This window comes from Passer montanus, unplaced genomic scaffold (genome assembly GCF_014805655.1).
Source record: "Passer montanus isolate IOZ18808 unplaced genomic scaffold, ASM1480565v1 scaffold48, whole genome shotgun sequence".
In the NCBI taxonomy this organism is placed as follows: domain Eukaryota; kingdom Metazoa; phylum Chordata; class Aves; order Passeriformes; family Passeridae; genus Passer; species Passer montanus.
Window position 1 is genome coordinate 2,719,219 of NW_024369707.1, and position 17,418 is coordinate 2,736,636.

Genomic DNA, 17,418 nt, shown 5'->3' on the forward strand with positions numbered 1-17,418 from the left:
CAGCGCCCGCGCCCCGCGCGGGGAGGGAGGCCGGCCCTGCCCGGGCCCCTGCCCTGGGGGCGGAGGGCCGCGGAAGCCTTTGCCTCCTCCCCCGGCCCTGGCAGCCACAGGAGGAGCAGGCGGCGGTCGGAGTAGCGGCTCCGCGGCCCCAGCCCTGCCCCAGTCGCCGCCGCCGCCCCGAGATGCCGCCCGCCGTGCCGCTGCTGCTGCCGCCGCTGCTGCTGCTGGCGGCCGCGCGTCCCGCCGCCCCCCCGCACAGGTACCGCGCTCCGCTGTGCCCTCCCTTCGTGCCCCGCAGTCGCGTTCCATGCCCGTGACTGCATCAAGGCAGGAGCGTTTCCCACGGAACGCGGGACTCTGCGGGAGCAGCCGGTGCCGGGCGGGCTGTAACCTCTCTAACTTAACAGTGTAATAGGGTGAGGCATGAGGTGTCTAAAGCTCGGCAGGGCGGTCGCTCACCCTCTGTCCTCAGCAGTAGCAGTGGTTCCGTACAGCTTTTCCAGGGTTTCTCGCGTGTCCGTGCAGCGTGTCCGGAGCCGGCACCAGCACCTGAGCTGAGCCCTGAGCACGGCTGGGCCACAGGGCTCAGCACCGGGAGCGGCGCTCAGCGCGGGGCGGGTTGTGCTATTGAGGTACAAAAAAGTACCAGAGACTTCCTTGATTAAAACGTATAAATTCAAAGCACAGAAAGGAATGAGAAATAATTTTTATATCAGTGCTATTTTAACTACTATTATATGTACTATAAAAAGTCATTGCTAATGCCTTTTTATAATTATTTTTCCATTATAATAACAATTTACAATGATATATCACATTGGCACACCACTGCTCTTAGGAAGTAAAAAAGGAGGGAGAGATAACAGTCTGTGCTGACCTAAAATTAAGGCCTAAGTAGTTAATTTTTTCTACACCTAAGTTCGCACGTTAAATTGCATATTCTATGTCAATAGTGATTTTATGCAAATGATTAAACATATTCCATGGTAGCAATGGCTTTAAATATTTAAGCTGTTGAGACAGTTTGTGCCTGTTATACAAAGGATAAATTATTTTTTTTCTATTATTCTCAGGCCTACATTTACATGTGGAGGAGTTGTATCTGGAGAGTCAGGGTTTATTGGGAGTGAAGGATTTCCAGGCGTCTACCCACCAAACAGCAAATGTACTTGGAAAATCACCGTAAGAATTTTTAATACTACAAAATCAGTGCTGAAGACAATGAACAGCTATTTGTTGTTAAGCAGTGTTTTACGTGGGGTAACATATGTGCAATAATGGACTCAGTAACTCAAAGTAGCTCAACTATCTGGAGCTTTTTAGGGTTGATGTAATATGATAATAGTGACTGAAACAGAATTGGCCTTGCCTCATATCAGAAGCAAATTTTCATTGACTTACTTGACGCACCTCTAATTGTTTTAAATTAACCGACTTATAAGCAACCATCTCCACTTCTGTCACTGTGGAAAGCAGTAGTGAGTTCTGTCAAAGAAAAGATTTGAGGTGGCACGTATGAAAAGCAAAATTTCTTGGCAAGAAGACATATTAAAAAAGTTTAAATCAAACCCAAAAAAAATTCAGGCAGGTTTGCTTGAAGTGTGCTGCTAGCAGCGTTCTGCCAGCCAGGACATCTGGAGTCTGTCATAGAGCAGGCTGACAGCAGTAGGGAAGTGTTGTTACATTTATAAATGACTATGTGAAATGGAACCATGTGGTACAATTGATATTTTGATGCTGAAATGAGACTGTAGGGCAGAGATATCATATTCATGGACAACAGATTCCATGAAACAACTAGGACTAAATACTCCTGTTCTGGATATCCTTATCCACAGACTCAGAGAAGCAGATGTAAGTGAATGATTACTCTTCGTCACATCTGCACAAATTAAACCCTCTGAAACTGCCCACCAAATTTCCTCTCCTTTTTAGATACAGTTCACCAAGAACTCTTCTGACATTTGGGCCTACAGAAAAAATAAGAAAGCATAAAAAAATAACTTAGTCTGTGTGTTGACAGGATCACTAAAGACAACTTCAGCTGAAAGACTGCATCACAGGCTAGGTGTTGGAGGAGAATAGGATGTCACAGGATAATTGTTTCCTGCTACTATAGAGATGCTGACGCAAAGCAGGAGGCATTGATCTGTTTACAATGTTCAGTTTAAAACAACTCTCGCAGCAAATGAGTGATGTGCTTTTAATCGTTTTATCTGAAAGATCCCAGTGAAGCTGCAGAGTTGCTTTCTGCACCTTTCTGTTGCATTATTATTGGGGCCTAGTTAGAGGTTACCTTTGATCCGTGTCTGCCCTCATCCAGAAGAGGATGTGAAACATGGTGCATGCCCATAAAGCTGCTTCCTTGCTGTCCAGGGGCTGAGGTGACAGCAATCGGCATGGCCCACCTTGCAATCTGAAGAGCAGATGCAAATTGCATTTGGAATCATACACACATGCTTAAATAAAATGGAAAATTATACAAAATTAGTTTACCAGCATAACTCAGTATTAGATGTTCAAAAGTTCAAAATTGAATCTGGAGGGAGATAATAATTTTGCTTATAACAGCATGAAATTTTTACCACTAAAAAACTAATAAATGGAGGCAGCACTAAAGAAGCAATTACTGAATCATGCCATGTATCTGCCCTTCATATATGGGAGGTAGAGGGAGAAGAGAACAAATTATGGTACTTAGAAAGTCCATACACAGTGATTTAATTGCAGGCTTTATGTGGCTGTTGCTAACAAGATGCCAACATCCAGGTGAACCTGGGCACGGTGAGAGGCATTTCTACAAAGCTGTAGCAGAGCTATGTCTGCACTTGAGCTTTCTTGACAAGGGGAGGAACTCAATGACTTCTGTCATTTCATGATCACCCTGACTCCCAGTTTTCTGCTGTGCTGCCATTTGACTGCCTCCTGCTTATCCTCTGTAGTTTGCCCAAAAGCCAGAGAAGGGCTGCACAACTGGAGTAGTCCAGGCTTGCTTGTGCCCTCAGCCCATTTAACCCCTGTTTTATTAAAAATGTTCACTAAGCCAAGCTGATTTCTTTTCCCCCATCAACTGTAGAATGCTCTGTGTCTTTTGGGTGTGCAGGAAGGGCGTAGGGAAGGAAAAGACTAATAAACCTGCAAGACTAAGCTTGTACTCTCTTTAAAAAGACCATGGTTTACCAAACTGTGGCAAAGTGGTACACTCAAGGGTTTGGTTAGCCTGAATTTATACAACAAAATCCTTTCACCAAATGTTACTGAGGCTCAGAATAGCTTGCAATAGCACCCAAGTAAGTAAGCAAGCCAGTTACACTGCCATGAAGAAATACTCTGTAGTTACTGTTAGTCTTCCTCATTTAGCATCTGGTCTTAGAAAATGACTAAGACACATTTGCCTGTCCGTTTTAGCCAAGGGCTGTGAACACCTTTCTGAAAACACTCTGCTAATGCAGGATCTGACAAGTCTGCAAGACTGATAGAGACGTTGATTCACTTTGTGTCTGGGTCACAAGAAGCGTGAAGCTCTTGTTTTCTCAACTACAGGATCTCATCAGCTGCACAAGAAATGCAGAAAGAAGGGCAGAATGAGAGCTAATTCATTCTTTAGAGGAAAACAGGTTTAGAAAACATTACAGGTAATGCAGATAAAGCAATGTAGCATTCAGGTATCATCTGAAATCTTTCCAACTAGTTTGCTAAAGCTGAAAGAGTCTAACTCAATTATGGTTCTGTTATTTCAAGAGACTGGGACTTTTTCAGCTGGCTAAAGAAAACAGCTTCTCTATTCTAAGAGCTCTAAGAAGTGCTCAGCACATGCTTGTGGTTCTATTACAGCCTTGGCAGACTACCCAGCAGCTTTTCACTGGCTTTGCTAAGAAGTCATTTGTACAGCTACTTCCTTTCCTATAGTAATGTATATACCTTTATCTGAAATATGTCATATACACTTACTTTTAATACTCTGTAATCCTTCTTGGCCATCACCTCACATAAATGTGTCACATAGTCTGAGAATCTGGACTGCTGTCCCGTGTTTTTCTGGCAGACTGCTTAGTTCCCATAAAACTCCAACAACTTTATGTGCAACAATAACACTGAAAACTGTCTGAGTTATGTAAGGTTATGTTTTCATATGTTCAGGAGCTGCATTCCAGCAGGTTTACTGACAATAAGCAAAGTTGGAAAAATTTACTTATCAGGGCAGTTGAGAATCTGCCCTGAGGGAGCAGAATATTTTAAACAATTTTTTCTATGTTTTAAGCATTCATTTTTCTATGTCTTTTTTAAATTGTCCTTCCAGTAGAAAACAGGTCTTTACACATTGGTCGTATTGCCAGAAAAGAAAAAGATGAACAGAATCTAATGCCCTTGTCAGAGCAAGCTAATACAAATTTTTAAAATTGGAGATAGAGAACAAGCAACTAGGCAGAAATCATGGTTCTTCCCAGGATGTAACTCCAAATAACTTCTACATTCATTCTCAGTAGAGAGAAATAATACATTTGGTATGCAGCTAGCTGATGTATTTTTCAATTCTACTTGGGACTGCTATAGCTAAGCATATAATCAGCATTTTTGTATTAAACATATAAAAAAATATATTTAACCCAATACAGGTTTAAAAGTTAGTCAAAATATATTTGTGAAATCTGCCATTTAAGGGGATTCCTCCCTTCAAAGAAAATAGTCTAAACCATGTCATTTTGATGAAGAGGGCTTTGTATTCAGTCAGAACAACAGAAAAACAGCATCACTACTTTAATGGTATATGAACTTTGATTAACATTATATGAAATATCTGCAATGAATGATAACCAAAAACAATCTCAAGACCTTATTTTGAGATGCATTGTATATATGGAATAATCATGCCCTTTTTAAAAGCTTAGTAATCTACACAGATTATTTCAGGGAATTACGCTCTATATAAACTCCCTCTAAAAATTTATTTAGCCTTCCATAGGAGTAAGGCATCTTTGCATTAGTTCAGCATCATAATTTTTTGAACCTAAAGAAGTTCATAGAGTTAAAATAAGAAGGAAGCAGAGAGTGAGTATGGGTCAGGTGCCCTCTTTGTGACAAGGAAAGGCAGAGGATGAAGTGCCTCTGTTGTTGAAAGATACCAGCTGGATGGATAAAACAAAAATAAGGCACACCCTGCAGAGGAAGCATCACATCATTCTTCCTTTGACTCCTCCCTCTTTTTTTTTTCCTTTTTCTTTTAAGAGCTGAATTCCTTCCAGTTCTTCCTCTGAGGTATCCCATCTTACTGCATCAGGCTCAGATGTGGCTCAAAGTAAACAATACTGAGTCATGCTGGCCTTTGCTTGCTCCCCCGGGTTTCTCATGGAACAATATTTTAAATGTCCTGGGACAATCATTGGCAGATTTTAGCACATTAGTTCTCAACATTTAAAGAAGTGAAATGGTAAAAATCAAAGAAAAGTCCAGTTATGCAAAGATGCCTGTATTTAGCACAAGATTTCTTGGGAGTAGCTGCAAAGTGGAACAGCTGCTGCCAGAATGTGGAACCACCATCCTCGGCACTTCTAATTGTCACCTACTCAGACCACAAAATTTAAACTGATTTAACATACTGGAACAAATTAGTTATTTTTGTGAATAATAAATATTTTAATAAGTGAGTATATTTTTAAAATAACAGTAATAGCAGTAAGTAGTGACTGTAACTAAAGGCCTGCCACATTTTTTCTAAATTACTTACCTCCCCAAATTCAGCTAAACATGAGCAAGGATTATTGTGCTAAAAACAAAACTAAGTAAAACCTGCAGCAGGCTCCGAGTTAAATGTTCATGACCACGTGGCTGAGTTTTTCCTACACATTTTTTTTACATACTGTCATGAAACAGAAGTCAGTACATCTATGGGGAACACTCTTGACCAAGTTCAAGTAGACTAAACTGACAGAAGCAGAGATTAAAAGCTGCAATGAAATAGAAAGTATAGTATAGTACAGTGTAGTATAGTATAGTACAGTATAGCCAGTGGTGGAGAGGGAAGAAGGAAGCAGAACACTGCACAGAATGACTGATATCATGAAGCAGATATCAGTCTTGATAAGACTAAGGCTTGAGTGAATGGCTGACTGCAGTTTGGGGTTTGGCAGCTTTGCCAGCATGCTCTCCCTCCTGAGCAGGGCTCTGTCCCATGTCCTGTTTCCCTCTGTCCCCATGGGGCAGCAGGAGAGTGGCATGTCCAGGGGCAGGAGGGAGTGCCTTGGGGCTGCTGTGAGTAGAGCAGTGCTGGGTCAGTGCACTCCTGGAACAGAGCTGTCAGTGAGCACCATCAGCACTACTGAGCACTAACCACTTAGCTGAATCTGAAAGCAATTCTACAAGGACAGCAAAAAGACCTTTTTTACCCCAGAATCAGCCACCTCTCACATTTCCACTTCCTTCTTCAAACTCTGGGAGAGAGCAGGTATACTCAAAGAAGCACTTCAGGCTGAGAAAACAGGAGGAAATCTCATAAGCATTGATAGAACTGTTTAATCTAATATGCTAGAGCCAATTCTGCTCAGCTTTCAAAAACAGGGGAAGGAAAAGGGGAAATACCTTAAAGATGGGCAAGTTTTAGCCAAAGCTGCAAGACACTGTTGTGGAATATGTTAGACAAACTTAACTGTAGGCATGATAATTTATTTTAAAACACAATAACCTTTAAAGGTCACCCCGTTTTCATCCTGTCATACCAGTTGTCCAGACTTATGAAAATGACTGTTCACCCCAAAAGAGCATGTGCTATTTTACATACATACTTCTGGAAAAATGGCTTCTGTCATCTAACTGCCTAAATTTGACTTTATCTAACTAATTTTACTGTCAGCATTTCTGAATTGACCTGTCCAGTCACACAGACTTTTGTAGTACAACTGTAAATATTATTCAGATCTTCTGGAAGGAATACCAAATTTATTTTAGCTCATTTTATGTTAAAATGACCAAGCCTTAATGCTCCTTAGTGATTCAGACCAGAAGACAAGTGAATGCAATAAGAGATTTATATATGAGAGCAGTGATTCAAGGAATAAATTCAAGATTAGGTGAGTTGTAGTTTTGTAGTAGTAGCAGTGATGTGTATCAGCACAGGGGCCCTGAATGCATTTTTGAGAGAACTTTGAACTTAAAAGGAAAATTCTCTGAAACCAGCAGCAGGAACTGCAGTGGAGCTGGTCAGGAAGTGTGCACATGGACCCTGGGCAGCTGAGAACAGCTCAAGCAGAAGTCTGTCCTGCTGCAGGATCAGTATCAGCGCTGGACATAAAAGCAGCCACATGAAAGAGCAACCTGAACACAGCTACAGCACATTTTTCAGTACCTCTGGAGCTGATGCCTCTATCAGTATCTTCTGTGGGTTAAAGCAGTCATTTATAGCACTTCCATCTATACTTGACAAGCAATTTTTAACTGTTGAGACTCAATGTTAAAACAGTTTGACAATTTCATATAGGAACAGTTTAGTTTCAGTTTATTTCAAACCCGTGTTTTAAAATGAGTCACTGTTAAGGAATGAAAAAAATTCATGAACTCTTAAATAACGTGGCTTAAATATGAACTTAATGTAGATATATTAAGTGTATGTTTAAAGCAGAAAATTATAGTTGTGTCTCAGTAAAGCAGAACAGCTGCAATTATTTTAATAGCTAACCACTCTACCATGATATGGATTGAATGCAGATAATTACACTTGCCTGTCTAGGGTCTCTCTATACTTTAAAATACTGTTTCCCTTCTTCAGTTCTGTTACATACAGCATTAGGTGCTTTATTAGAATAGTTTTCACTTCTCAGTATGCTGATTTTTCTCTTAAAAGCTTGTAACAGTATACAAGGAAATGTTCTCCTCCTTGTAAACTATTATGTTGTCTTAATTTACATCCTTCTCTGTACTCTTGTCTCTTTTGCAGTGTCCACAGATGCAGACATGTAACAAGATTTGCCCCATGTTTCCTCAGATGTTTCAGAAAACAATACTCTCTTCTATATTGAGGACACCCACTAGTGGTTCTTTTGAATTCTCTGTTTATATTTTACATTGTCTTTCCAAATATAATTCTTTCACTGCATCCACTCCAGTAACTAAATATTAGGGTTGTACAGTGTTAGCCATAAAGTTTCCAATTTTATTTATAAATGTAAGATGTATGTTAGTAATTTAAAAAATTCTTTCAAACTATGAAACTTGGTAACATAAATTAGAATGAGAAGCCATTTCATTTGTTTAAAATCCTAAATTGCTTGTTCCATATTTTTTTCATATTAATCTCATCCTCCTCACCTTGCTTGGTGACAGGGAGCTGCATGGCTGATTCCACACTTTCAACAGAAAATAAGAGAAACACACCAAGCTGAAGTGGTTTATAATTAACTGCACGAGCCTGACTAGCAGGTACTCTGGATCAGAAATAAGATAATGACAAGAGATGACCAGAGCTTTGTATTAAGGATGGGTCCAAGTTACTTTAAAAAGTGCTGTGCCTGGAATATAGTTGACAAAAAGAGCTCATCTGACAGGAGGTGAAGGGTATGAAAACAGCCATGCAAACAGTGGGATCTGATAGATACGTGGGCACACTTCCAGATGCATGTCTCCCTCCTTCCCTGTCTCTGCAGGTGCCAGAGGGGAAAGTGGTGGTTCTCTCTTTCCGCTATTTGGACCTGGAAAGCGACAGCCTGTGCCGCTATGACTTTGTGGACATCTACAGCGGCCATGCCAACGGCCAGCGCATCGGCAGGTTCTGTGGCACCGTGAAACCTGGGGCCCTGGTATCCAGCAGCAATAAGATGTTGGTGCAGATGACTTCAGATGCTAATACTGCTGGGAGTGGATTCATCGCGAAGTTTTCTGCAGCAGAACCGCACGAAAGAGGTAATTAACCATTATATATGTGCTGAAGAAAATATATCTCGGCTCTATCCAGAGCCACATTAATGCTTAAAAAGATGTGGTGTCAGAGATATTAAGGATTGTGCTATTCAACATATTTATTAAGTGTAACTGGTTAGCCATCTTAGTTCATCAAGTAGTAAAGAGAAAAGCTGACAAGTCTAAGAGTAGTGGAAGAACTACACCTAGAACTACACCTAATGGTAACAGCTAGTCATTAAAAGGGCAAATGAAATTAATTATAGATAAGTATTGCATATAAGGGGAAACGACCCTAACTTTGTGTAGAATACAGCAGGTTCTGAATTGACCCACTGTTTTGGCATGAGATCTTAGGTTTAAAGTAGATAATGTATGAAAACAGTAGTTGAGCATCAATTCAGTGCTTAATAGGTATCAAAAAAGAAACCAAAACTTAATAATTTTTAGAAAATAAAATAAAGACCAAACAATAACAACAAAATCCATGCCATTATAAATCCATAATGCATGTACATCTTGACTAAAGTGTGCCTTTCTAATGTTCCCATCTGAGAACTGAATATGATGAAAGGAAGGAATCAGAGACAAGTATGATAGAGTTAACATCACATACACAAAGATCAGCTGCACAGCATGAACTTCTCAATGCTGCAGAAGAGAAAGTCAAAGGGATTGTAGGAGAGGGCTTTGAAGTCATGACTAGTGTGGAGGAAGTGACTGAGGACCTCAGTCCATCTCTTTAAATATAAAACCCAGATGAGCAAGTGGCTGCAAAGGAAAGGAGAGGGTGATTTTTCTCTGTGGCCTGTGAAGCAGAAGAACACTGTACCAGGGGACATTGTGGATTGTCTGTTTCTTCCCTGGTTTAAAAACACGTACAAAAACATATCAAAGCAAAATTCATCAGGTATTACTAAACATAAAGGCATTGCCTGGTACTTGGGAATAGTATGAACATTGAGAGGCTGGGAGGTCACAGGGAGGTGGTATTGCCCTAGTTAGTGACTTTTTCAAGGCTTTTGCTATTGGTATGATTCCAGACCAGACAGGTTGTTGGGCAGAGGCAGTGCAGGTGATGAGTAATTTATCAGGCCTTCCTGATAAATTGAAACTTTGTACTGAATGATATATTAAATAACTGTGACTGGATACAGTTAATTTAACGAGAAGGTTCATAGTAATATTGTAAATAAGGATTACACACCTGATGGAGTTTTAAATTTGGAGCTGAGGTCAGGAGACAGGGAAGAAACAGACCCCTGTCTGTCAAGAACACTCCACAGGCTGCAACCCCACCATCGCTGCCCGTGGGCTAGGGGGATGGCTCCTCCAGTACCTGCGGCTTCTCCCCCTCCTGCAGTGTTTGCAGGAACGCTTCTCTGTCTTTGTTGTGCTGTTTATCAGCTGTGTTTTCCCAGAGTGCCCCAGCTGGGGCGGTGGGGCTGTGGCGGAGGCCCCGGGCGCGGCTGCCGCGCCTCAGCGGCGCTCGGGCCCGCGCTGTGCTGCCTTGCAGGGGACCAGTACTGCGGGGGACGGCTGGACAAGCCCTCGGGCTCCTTCCACACGCCCAACTGGCCCGAGCGGGACTACCCCGCGGGAGTCACCTGTTCCTGGCACATCGTGGCCCCGAAGAACCAGGTAAGGCGCTGCCATGGCACAGCTCAGCTTCCAGCGCCCGCAGGGAGCCACACCCGAGAGCAGGGGCTGCCCGGGCTGGCCCGGGACACCGCGGTGGCACCGGCCGGCACAGCGAGCACGGGCACGGCCGTGCTCCGGCCGTGTGCCTTCCCTCCCCATCGCCCCGGTGACTCCTGGGCTTCCTCAGCAGGGCCACGCAAGGCTACACCCCGAAATGAAACCCATTTAAGCACCTGTGACTGCTGAGGCTTTTAAGCCAAGGAAGGTTAAAACATTATTTTCTTAATAAAAAAAAATTAAACACTTAATTTAATAAAAAAATTTAAACATTATTTTCTTAATTTAAAAAATGCCATGTAAATGAAGTCAGGGCATGTGATCATCTCAGCACCAAACGTGATGATGACCAGTGCTGCATTTAAGTCTAACAATGCTTGAGCATTTTTGGTGTTCCTGCAGTTTACTGTTGAGGTGGAGCTGATTGAATTTAATAAAAGCAGTTTGTTCTATTTCACATTTTGAAGGCTCCATCGCATAACATGCTCAATTAATTAGCCAGATGCCATGTGAGCATATGTTACCACTTCATTAGGAGCTGAGGAGATGTGGCAGCAGACTGAGAGGGCTCTTGTGCCACGCATGGCAAACACAAGGGTGTTCCCTACACTGCAGGGCAAATCTCAATCCTAGCTGCACATTTTTTGGTTGCTGCTGAGCCATCTGCTTTGTACCTTAGCAGGAGGTCTACAATGATTCAATGTTTTGGTTGACAGGCATGTTTGGTAGGTTGCTTTTCTTGCCACATTCAGCTTTTAAAATTCATTTACATATAAAGATGACTTTCCTCTTCATCTTCCGCTCATGACTAATCCTTGAAATAAAAAAAGCTGCCCCAGATAAATATATTCTTCTGATCTTTCCTACTTTTGCATTTACGAAGACAGTTCCTCCCTTGAACTGAAGCAGTATGTCAGCTTAGTCTTTCCTGTATTCCTTTTCAATGTACGTTCCTTGTTTGCTAGATACAGGCCATTTAACAATCCTATAGATAGGCAGTGATTTTTAAACCCTTATCTGTAAACTGCAGATTACTTTGGTTCTTTCCAAATGTCTCCAGATAAGCCTAAGAACTTTTCCTAAGCTCATAGAGAAGATTTGAGAAAGGCTATATCAGCATAAAAATAAGGGCATTATATCCTGTGCCTTTTGATGATTTCATTCCATAAATCTACCTGTTTCCAAATATATATTATTCATGTACTGCAACAGTGGTAGTTTGCATGGAAAAAGGCAGAATTTTGACAGTGCCATTTTCCATTAAGTACTGAATAAGCATCTCTCTTCAAGTGCACAGAAAAAGCTTCCCAGTCTTCCATTTACCAGAATTTAGGTGTTGTTGTTTCTATTTCCCTTTCCTAAGCATGTAATCAATAAAACAAGACACTCTTGTTTTGTTGCTTCAAATACAAACCAATAATTAATTTATTACACAAGATGAAGGATCTTATCCTGATCATGAAGAGCTTCTATTCTACTATGAAATACTTATTAGTGCAAAGTGCACTTATTGAACAATAGTGAAGTAGATATTATGGCCTGCTCTTTTGCCTGCTGTGGAAAAATTTACCATTTCTATTCCCAGTTGCATTACTTCTTTGCATACCATCTTTTTTGATCACAAGCATGTTATTCAGATGGGTATTCCATTTAAAGTGCATTTTTTCATCATGATACTGAGGGTTTGAAACAAGCCTGTTAGTCATCTCTGAAATCAATTCCCCCAAGGTTACTCATACTTGATGGGAAACAAAATTATTCCTTAAATATCTTAATAGTGCAAAACTATATCCAAGACATCAGGTGATAACAGGCTATCATTACTATGAATGTAGAACATGATAACTTATGCTATGTCAGTAATCAAATAAAGTACATGCCATTACAAATTATTTATTTTTCTTTGTACAATTTTAGAAGATTTAATACCATCTTTCTTTGAGTCAGATCTTTTTAAAGGTTGATCTACAATCAGCATAAATCAGTCTTGTCATTCAAGCTTTATTTGTGCTATTTATGGGAAGATGATTTAAATACCGTTGTGCTTCATCTAAAGAGGCAACCTAAATGCATATATTACCTCTGTTTCCATGCAGCAGTTAGGTTGTGTTTCCCTTCCTTGCCACACATGACTGACAGAGTCATTCTGCAGGACTTCATTTCAGATTAGTAGATTACATTTCTGTTTTCTTGTACATTGTTTGTTTGATTTTGTTGTGGTTTTTTTTTCCCTTAAGTAGAAAATTCCATAAATAAAAGTCATTGGAGATAATAGCATACCAGTATGATACTAGTTCACATTTATACTTGTAAAGCCTCAACAATGATGGAAATCTGACATGGAAACACTATTCCTTTCAGTATTTACTTTCTCTTGGGTTTAGTTTTATTATTTGCTAATTTTCTTTCTATCAATATTTTAATTTCTAATGTTTTTAATTCTGCATCAAGCATACACAGCATTGGCAACCACAGTGATTTAGGCCCTGCTGTTAATGAAGTCAGTGAAATGCTTCATATCAACTTTGCCTTTGCCTTTTCTATAGCATATCTTGAAAGATGCAATGATATTAAAAGCTCCTTTTCTGTTGCTTACACTTGCTGTAGTTATTTTAAGAGCCTTGTAACACCTAACACCTACTAACATTCAGTTTATAAAATAATTTTATCAGAAGTTACTTGCATACATTTGAGAGGAAAATGTTTTACAGAATGTTAGAGTTGTATGCTGAACTACTAGTTGGAGAGGTCATGTGGATTAAAATACTTTACAATTAAGTGGATTAAGGAATTTTCCTTTATTGAAAGAAAAATTAAATAGTACTTCATATGAAGATGTCACTTACTGCAATAAGTATTAATAAATTCTGCATGTCAAAACCTAAATGACTTATTTCCATTTTCCCTTTAGCTAATAGAGTTAAAATTTGAGAAGTTTGATGTGGAGAGAGACAACTACTGCAGATATGACTACGTTGCAGTGTTTAATGGTGGGGAAATCAATGATGCTAAAAGAATTGGGAAGTACTGTGGAGACAGCCCACCAGCGTAAGTATTTCCTTTAGTTGGGAGCTTCACTGCCACTGTGTGTCATTTTGCTAACAGTTCTGTCCAAGGCTTCTAAAAGATTTTAATTTTTAAATTAAATGCAGTGTTTTGTACCTCCAACTGAACATGTAGAAATTTCTTATTCTCTTTCTAGGTTTCCTCTATTTTCTCTCTCTCCATGACTAACCCTGGCTCCAGCCCATGTTCTCTGCTGTCCCACAAGCCTCATGAGACCAGTGTGTAACAACACCAGTGCAAGTCCCAGTGCTGCTGATATTGGTGTGGCACCAATAGTAATGGTGGCTGAACACTAACATTTATGTGTATGTTTTGATTATAGATACTGAAGGACAAGGATCCAGCTGAGCTCTCTAGCCCCTTGGCTCATTCCTCACTTTATCTGACTCATTTTCCTCTTGGCCCTTTTAAAAAAGACAGGATACACAGACTGGGTCAGATTTTTCAGATTTGGCCTTGTAGTCCTGGTGCTCAGGAAGCAGAACAAAGCTCTTGGCAGCTGATAATCAGTGCCCTCCTATGTCCACAGGCTGTGTCAATACTGCAGCAAGGAAAGTCTAATCTGGGCAACCACCCTGGCAGCTGCAAATCCAGAGAATTACAGTTAATCAGCCCCTTACTTTTTGCTATGTCAGACCTGGCCATCAGAGTAAACTGATTTCTGATAATCTGCCAAAAAAAAGGGGAAACAATGACAAGTTTTTACTTCAAAGACCTCATTAGGGATTTCAAAGAAGTCCTGGGTAATTGATATCTAATCATTGACAAAAAGTGAGCCCACAGAAGTAATAACCCAAAACATTTTATTTTTGCTGGGTTTGTTGAAGAATTGCACAATCCAGTACTTCATGAATTTTCATAGCCCTTCCAATTGTGCAATATCTTTTTCACTAAACAAAACCAAATTTTAAAACACCCCATTTACTTCCCCTGTGTACTGAGGAGTTTTTCAATGTATTTTCCCACTTTCTTAATCTGACCCCTTCCATTTCATGGAAGTGAAGTTTGCAATGAAGTCACTGGGAAGAATTTAACAATACTCATATTGACATAAACTTCAGGAATCAAGAGTTTTAGGTGATTAATGGAAACCAGTTTCATCCTCAAAACACCAGTGTGTGACATGCGAGCGAAGAATCCTGTATTTTTCAGTATTAGTCTGGAGTGTTGTTTTTTTATTTTAAATAATGTTATTAATACTTTTTGGCTTTGACATGTGAAAGAATGGAAATATTTTATTTTGGTTTTCTATTTCAGGCCTATTCTGTCTGAGAAAAATGAGTTGCTCATTCAGTTTTTATCTGATTTGAGCTTAACAGCTGATGGTTTTATTGGCCATTATAAATTTAGACCAAAAAAGTTACCCACAACTACAGCTCTGCCTACAACCACAACAGTGCCTGCTACCTCAAGTAAGTCTTACTGGCTCTACTTCATTTCCTATAAAATTAATTATTCCAGGACAAGGAGAGAATTACAGAAATACAAAATAGAAACTATATTAAAAATTCAAGTTTTACAGCTTGTTAGTATTTTAAATGTTAAAGGAATTAATTAAAATTAACATACTCGAGGGAGTACTGGAATATACTCAAGGGCGAATGCACTTAACATTATTAAATGAAATCTATCCAGGCAAGAGTTCAAAAGTAATAAAAGAGTGTAAAAGTAACTTATCCACCTGAGAGAATTTTCCTCTCTCTTCTCAATTTTGGACAGTTAACTAGCACATTCCATAGAGAAATGGAGAAACTAAATTCTGTTGAATAAAAATTTCTGAATATTTTGGGAAATAGTTTTATTTAAAGGAAATATTTCTTCTATACAAGTTGATATGTAAAAATCTTACTGTATTTTTCTTCACATAGTTTTTAAGATCAAGCAAAATTGGTATGGAAGCCAACTGAGCCCTCTTCAGGTTCTGTCAAGACCCTGTCAATATGACACTCTCCTAGAATAATTTTTATTTGAAAATATTTAGTGATTGGAACTCACAGAGAAATATGTCTCACTAAAACTAAGTCTCCTTTTGTATTTAACACTAGACAGCATATATGAAAGATCAGAGCTGGATTTCTCTGAAGGTGCTGCCAAAAACACCTCATTACTGAGATATTGAAGGGATAAATTCTTAGAATTTCTATAACCTGAATGTGAGGCATTTCAGATACAATTATAGCAGAAAACCAAATTATTTATGATGTTTTTGCAAGACACAACCTGATTTGTACTTAAAAATATCACAAATCAGGGCAGCAATGGCTTGCCAGCAGGAAACCAAGAAGCTGCGGTGCTTTAATCCTGCTAATGAAGGTATTCAAAATAGGTGAAAATAAACATTAAAAAAATGACATCATAGGGACCTGTAAATCATTCTGATGTGACTCTAACAATAAATAATTCAGCTTTTCTTCACTCTAAAACACTTGTTAACGACGTTGTTGGTTGAAATACTTGGTCTCAATAACCCAGGCTGTCAGTAGCCCTGTTGAGGGTTTTGCACAGGCAAGAGAGGTGAAATTTACCAATTAACTCCAAATCAATTTTCTTGACAGCATCAGTGTTAGAAAATAAAAACATGCAGATTCATCTGAGAAAGGACAACAGAGGCAAAGCGTTCAAAAGACTTGTCAGGCAGACAGAAATAAGAAGTCCTTTCAAGGTGTGATGAGTTTTGCACAGTGTAGGCATTTCTGATCTTCACAACAAACCAAAGCAAACCAAACCTCTACAGTTCAGTTACATTTCGGAGCAACCATTTGTATTCAGAAGTGTCCAGTTCAAAGAGAGCCATCTTATTATCTTGCAAATCAGAGCTGTTTAAACTTGCACAGAACTCCAGGCACGAATAAAGTATTAAACTTCAGTAGGCTCTTTCAAGAATTATGTCAGTCTTTATGTAACATACAAATATTAGTACTTCCAGAAATAAATAAATGCTATAAATAGATTTGTAAAAGTAATGAAGATTCATCCAATACCTGTGGTGAGGTATTTGACTTCCTTATATCATTGGATAAAGTCATGCATTTTCCTGTCAGTGTGCCTACATGTAAAGTGGTAGGCAACTAAACTTTTATTTCAGTTCTTCTCCAGTTCATGTTTTGCTTAAGTACCTCGTAAACAATAGGCAGCCTCTGCTGACAAGTCATAGCAAAGTTGATCACCAACCAAAATTTACTGAACTGAAAAAAAAAAGAAAAAAGTGAACTAAAAGGACCAAATAAGACTATTTCGTAATGCATAATCCCACTTTTAAATTTAGAAAAATCAGAGCACCTCAGATTTTTGGCAGCTACCATGCTCATGGGACTCATCTACCTGCTGGATTTCCTAACCTCCTACATATGGACACTAACGTAAAAGCCTCAAGGAACATTAAATTCTAAATTTTTGGTGTGCTGTGTGTAGCATTAAAATAGGAATCATTTGCCAGACCTGTACCATTGACGTAGTAACTTGTTCTTTAAAACACTTTTCCTTGTGGGAGGCATTTAACTTTCTAAAGACTCAAATACCAAGAAGACTGGGGGAAAAAAAAGCAACACACCAGCCCAAAATAAATGAAAAACTATGAAGCCTAACCTTTAAACTTCAGATTTGAAAGGAAAAACAAATATCTGCATGAGCACTGCAGATCTTCTAACAGTCATAGCCATTGCACTAAAGGCAAAGTAATTTTAATATCATTTAGTTCATTCTTAGAAACTTGGATAATTATTCCATTAAAAAGAAGTATAAGAATAAAAGTATAATAAAGTATAATTG

General features: G+C 39.4%; 1 protein-coding gene across 1 annotated transcript in view; it reads left to right on the forward strand.

Moving 5' to 3' along the window:
* The window catches only part of PCOLCE2 (procollagen C-endopeptidase enhancer 2), a 22,719-nt gene continuing 5,301 nt past the window's right edge, over window positions 1–17,418 (forward strand). The window contains exons 1-6 of the mRNA XM_039722238.1: window positions 1–259; window positions 1,074–1,182; window positions 8,634–8,889; window positions 10,403–10,527; window positions 13,496–13,632; window positions 14,908–15,062. Coding sequence (XP_039578172.1) covers window positions 183–259; window positions 1,074–1,182; window positions 8,634–8,889; window positions 10,403–10,527; window positions 13,496–13,632; window positions 14,908–15,062 — 859 coding nt within the window. The 5' untranslated portion in view covers window positions 1–182. The remainder of the gene's footprint in view (window positions 260–1,073; window positions 1,183–8,633; window positions 8,890–10,402; window positions 10,528–13,495; window positions 13,633–14,907; window positions 15,063–17,418) is intronic.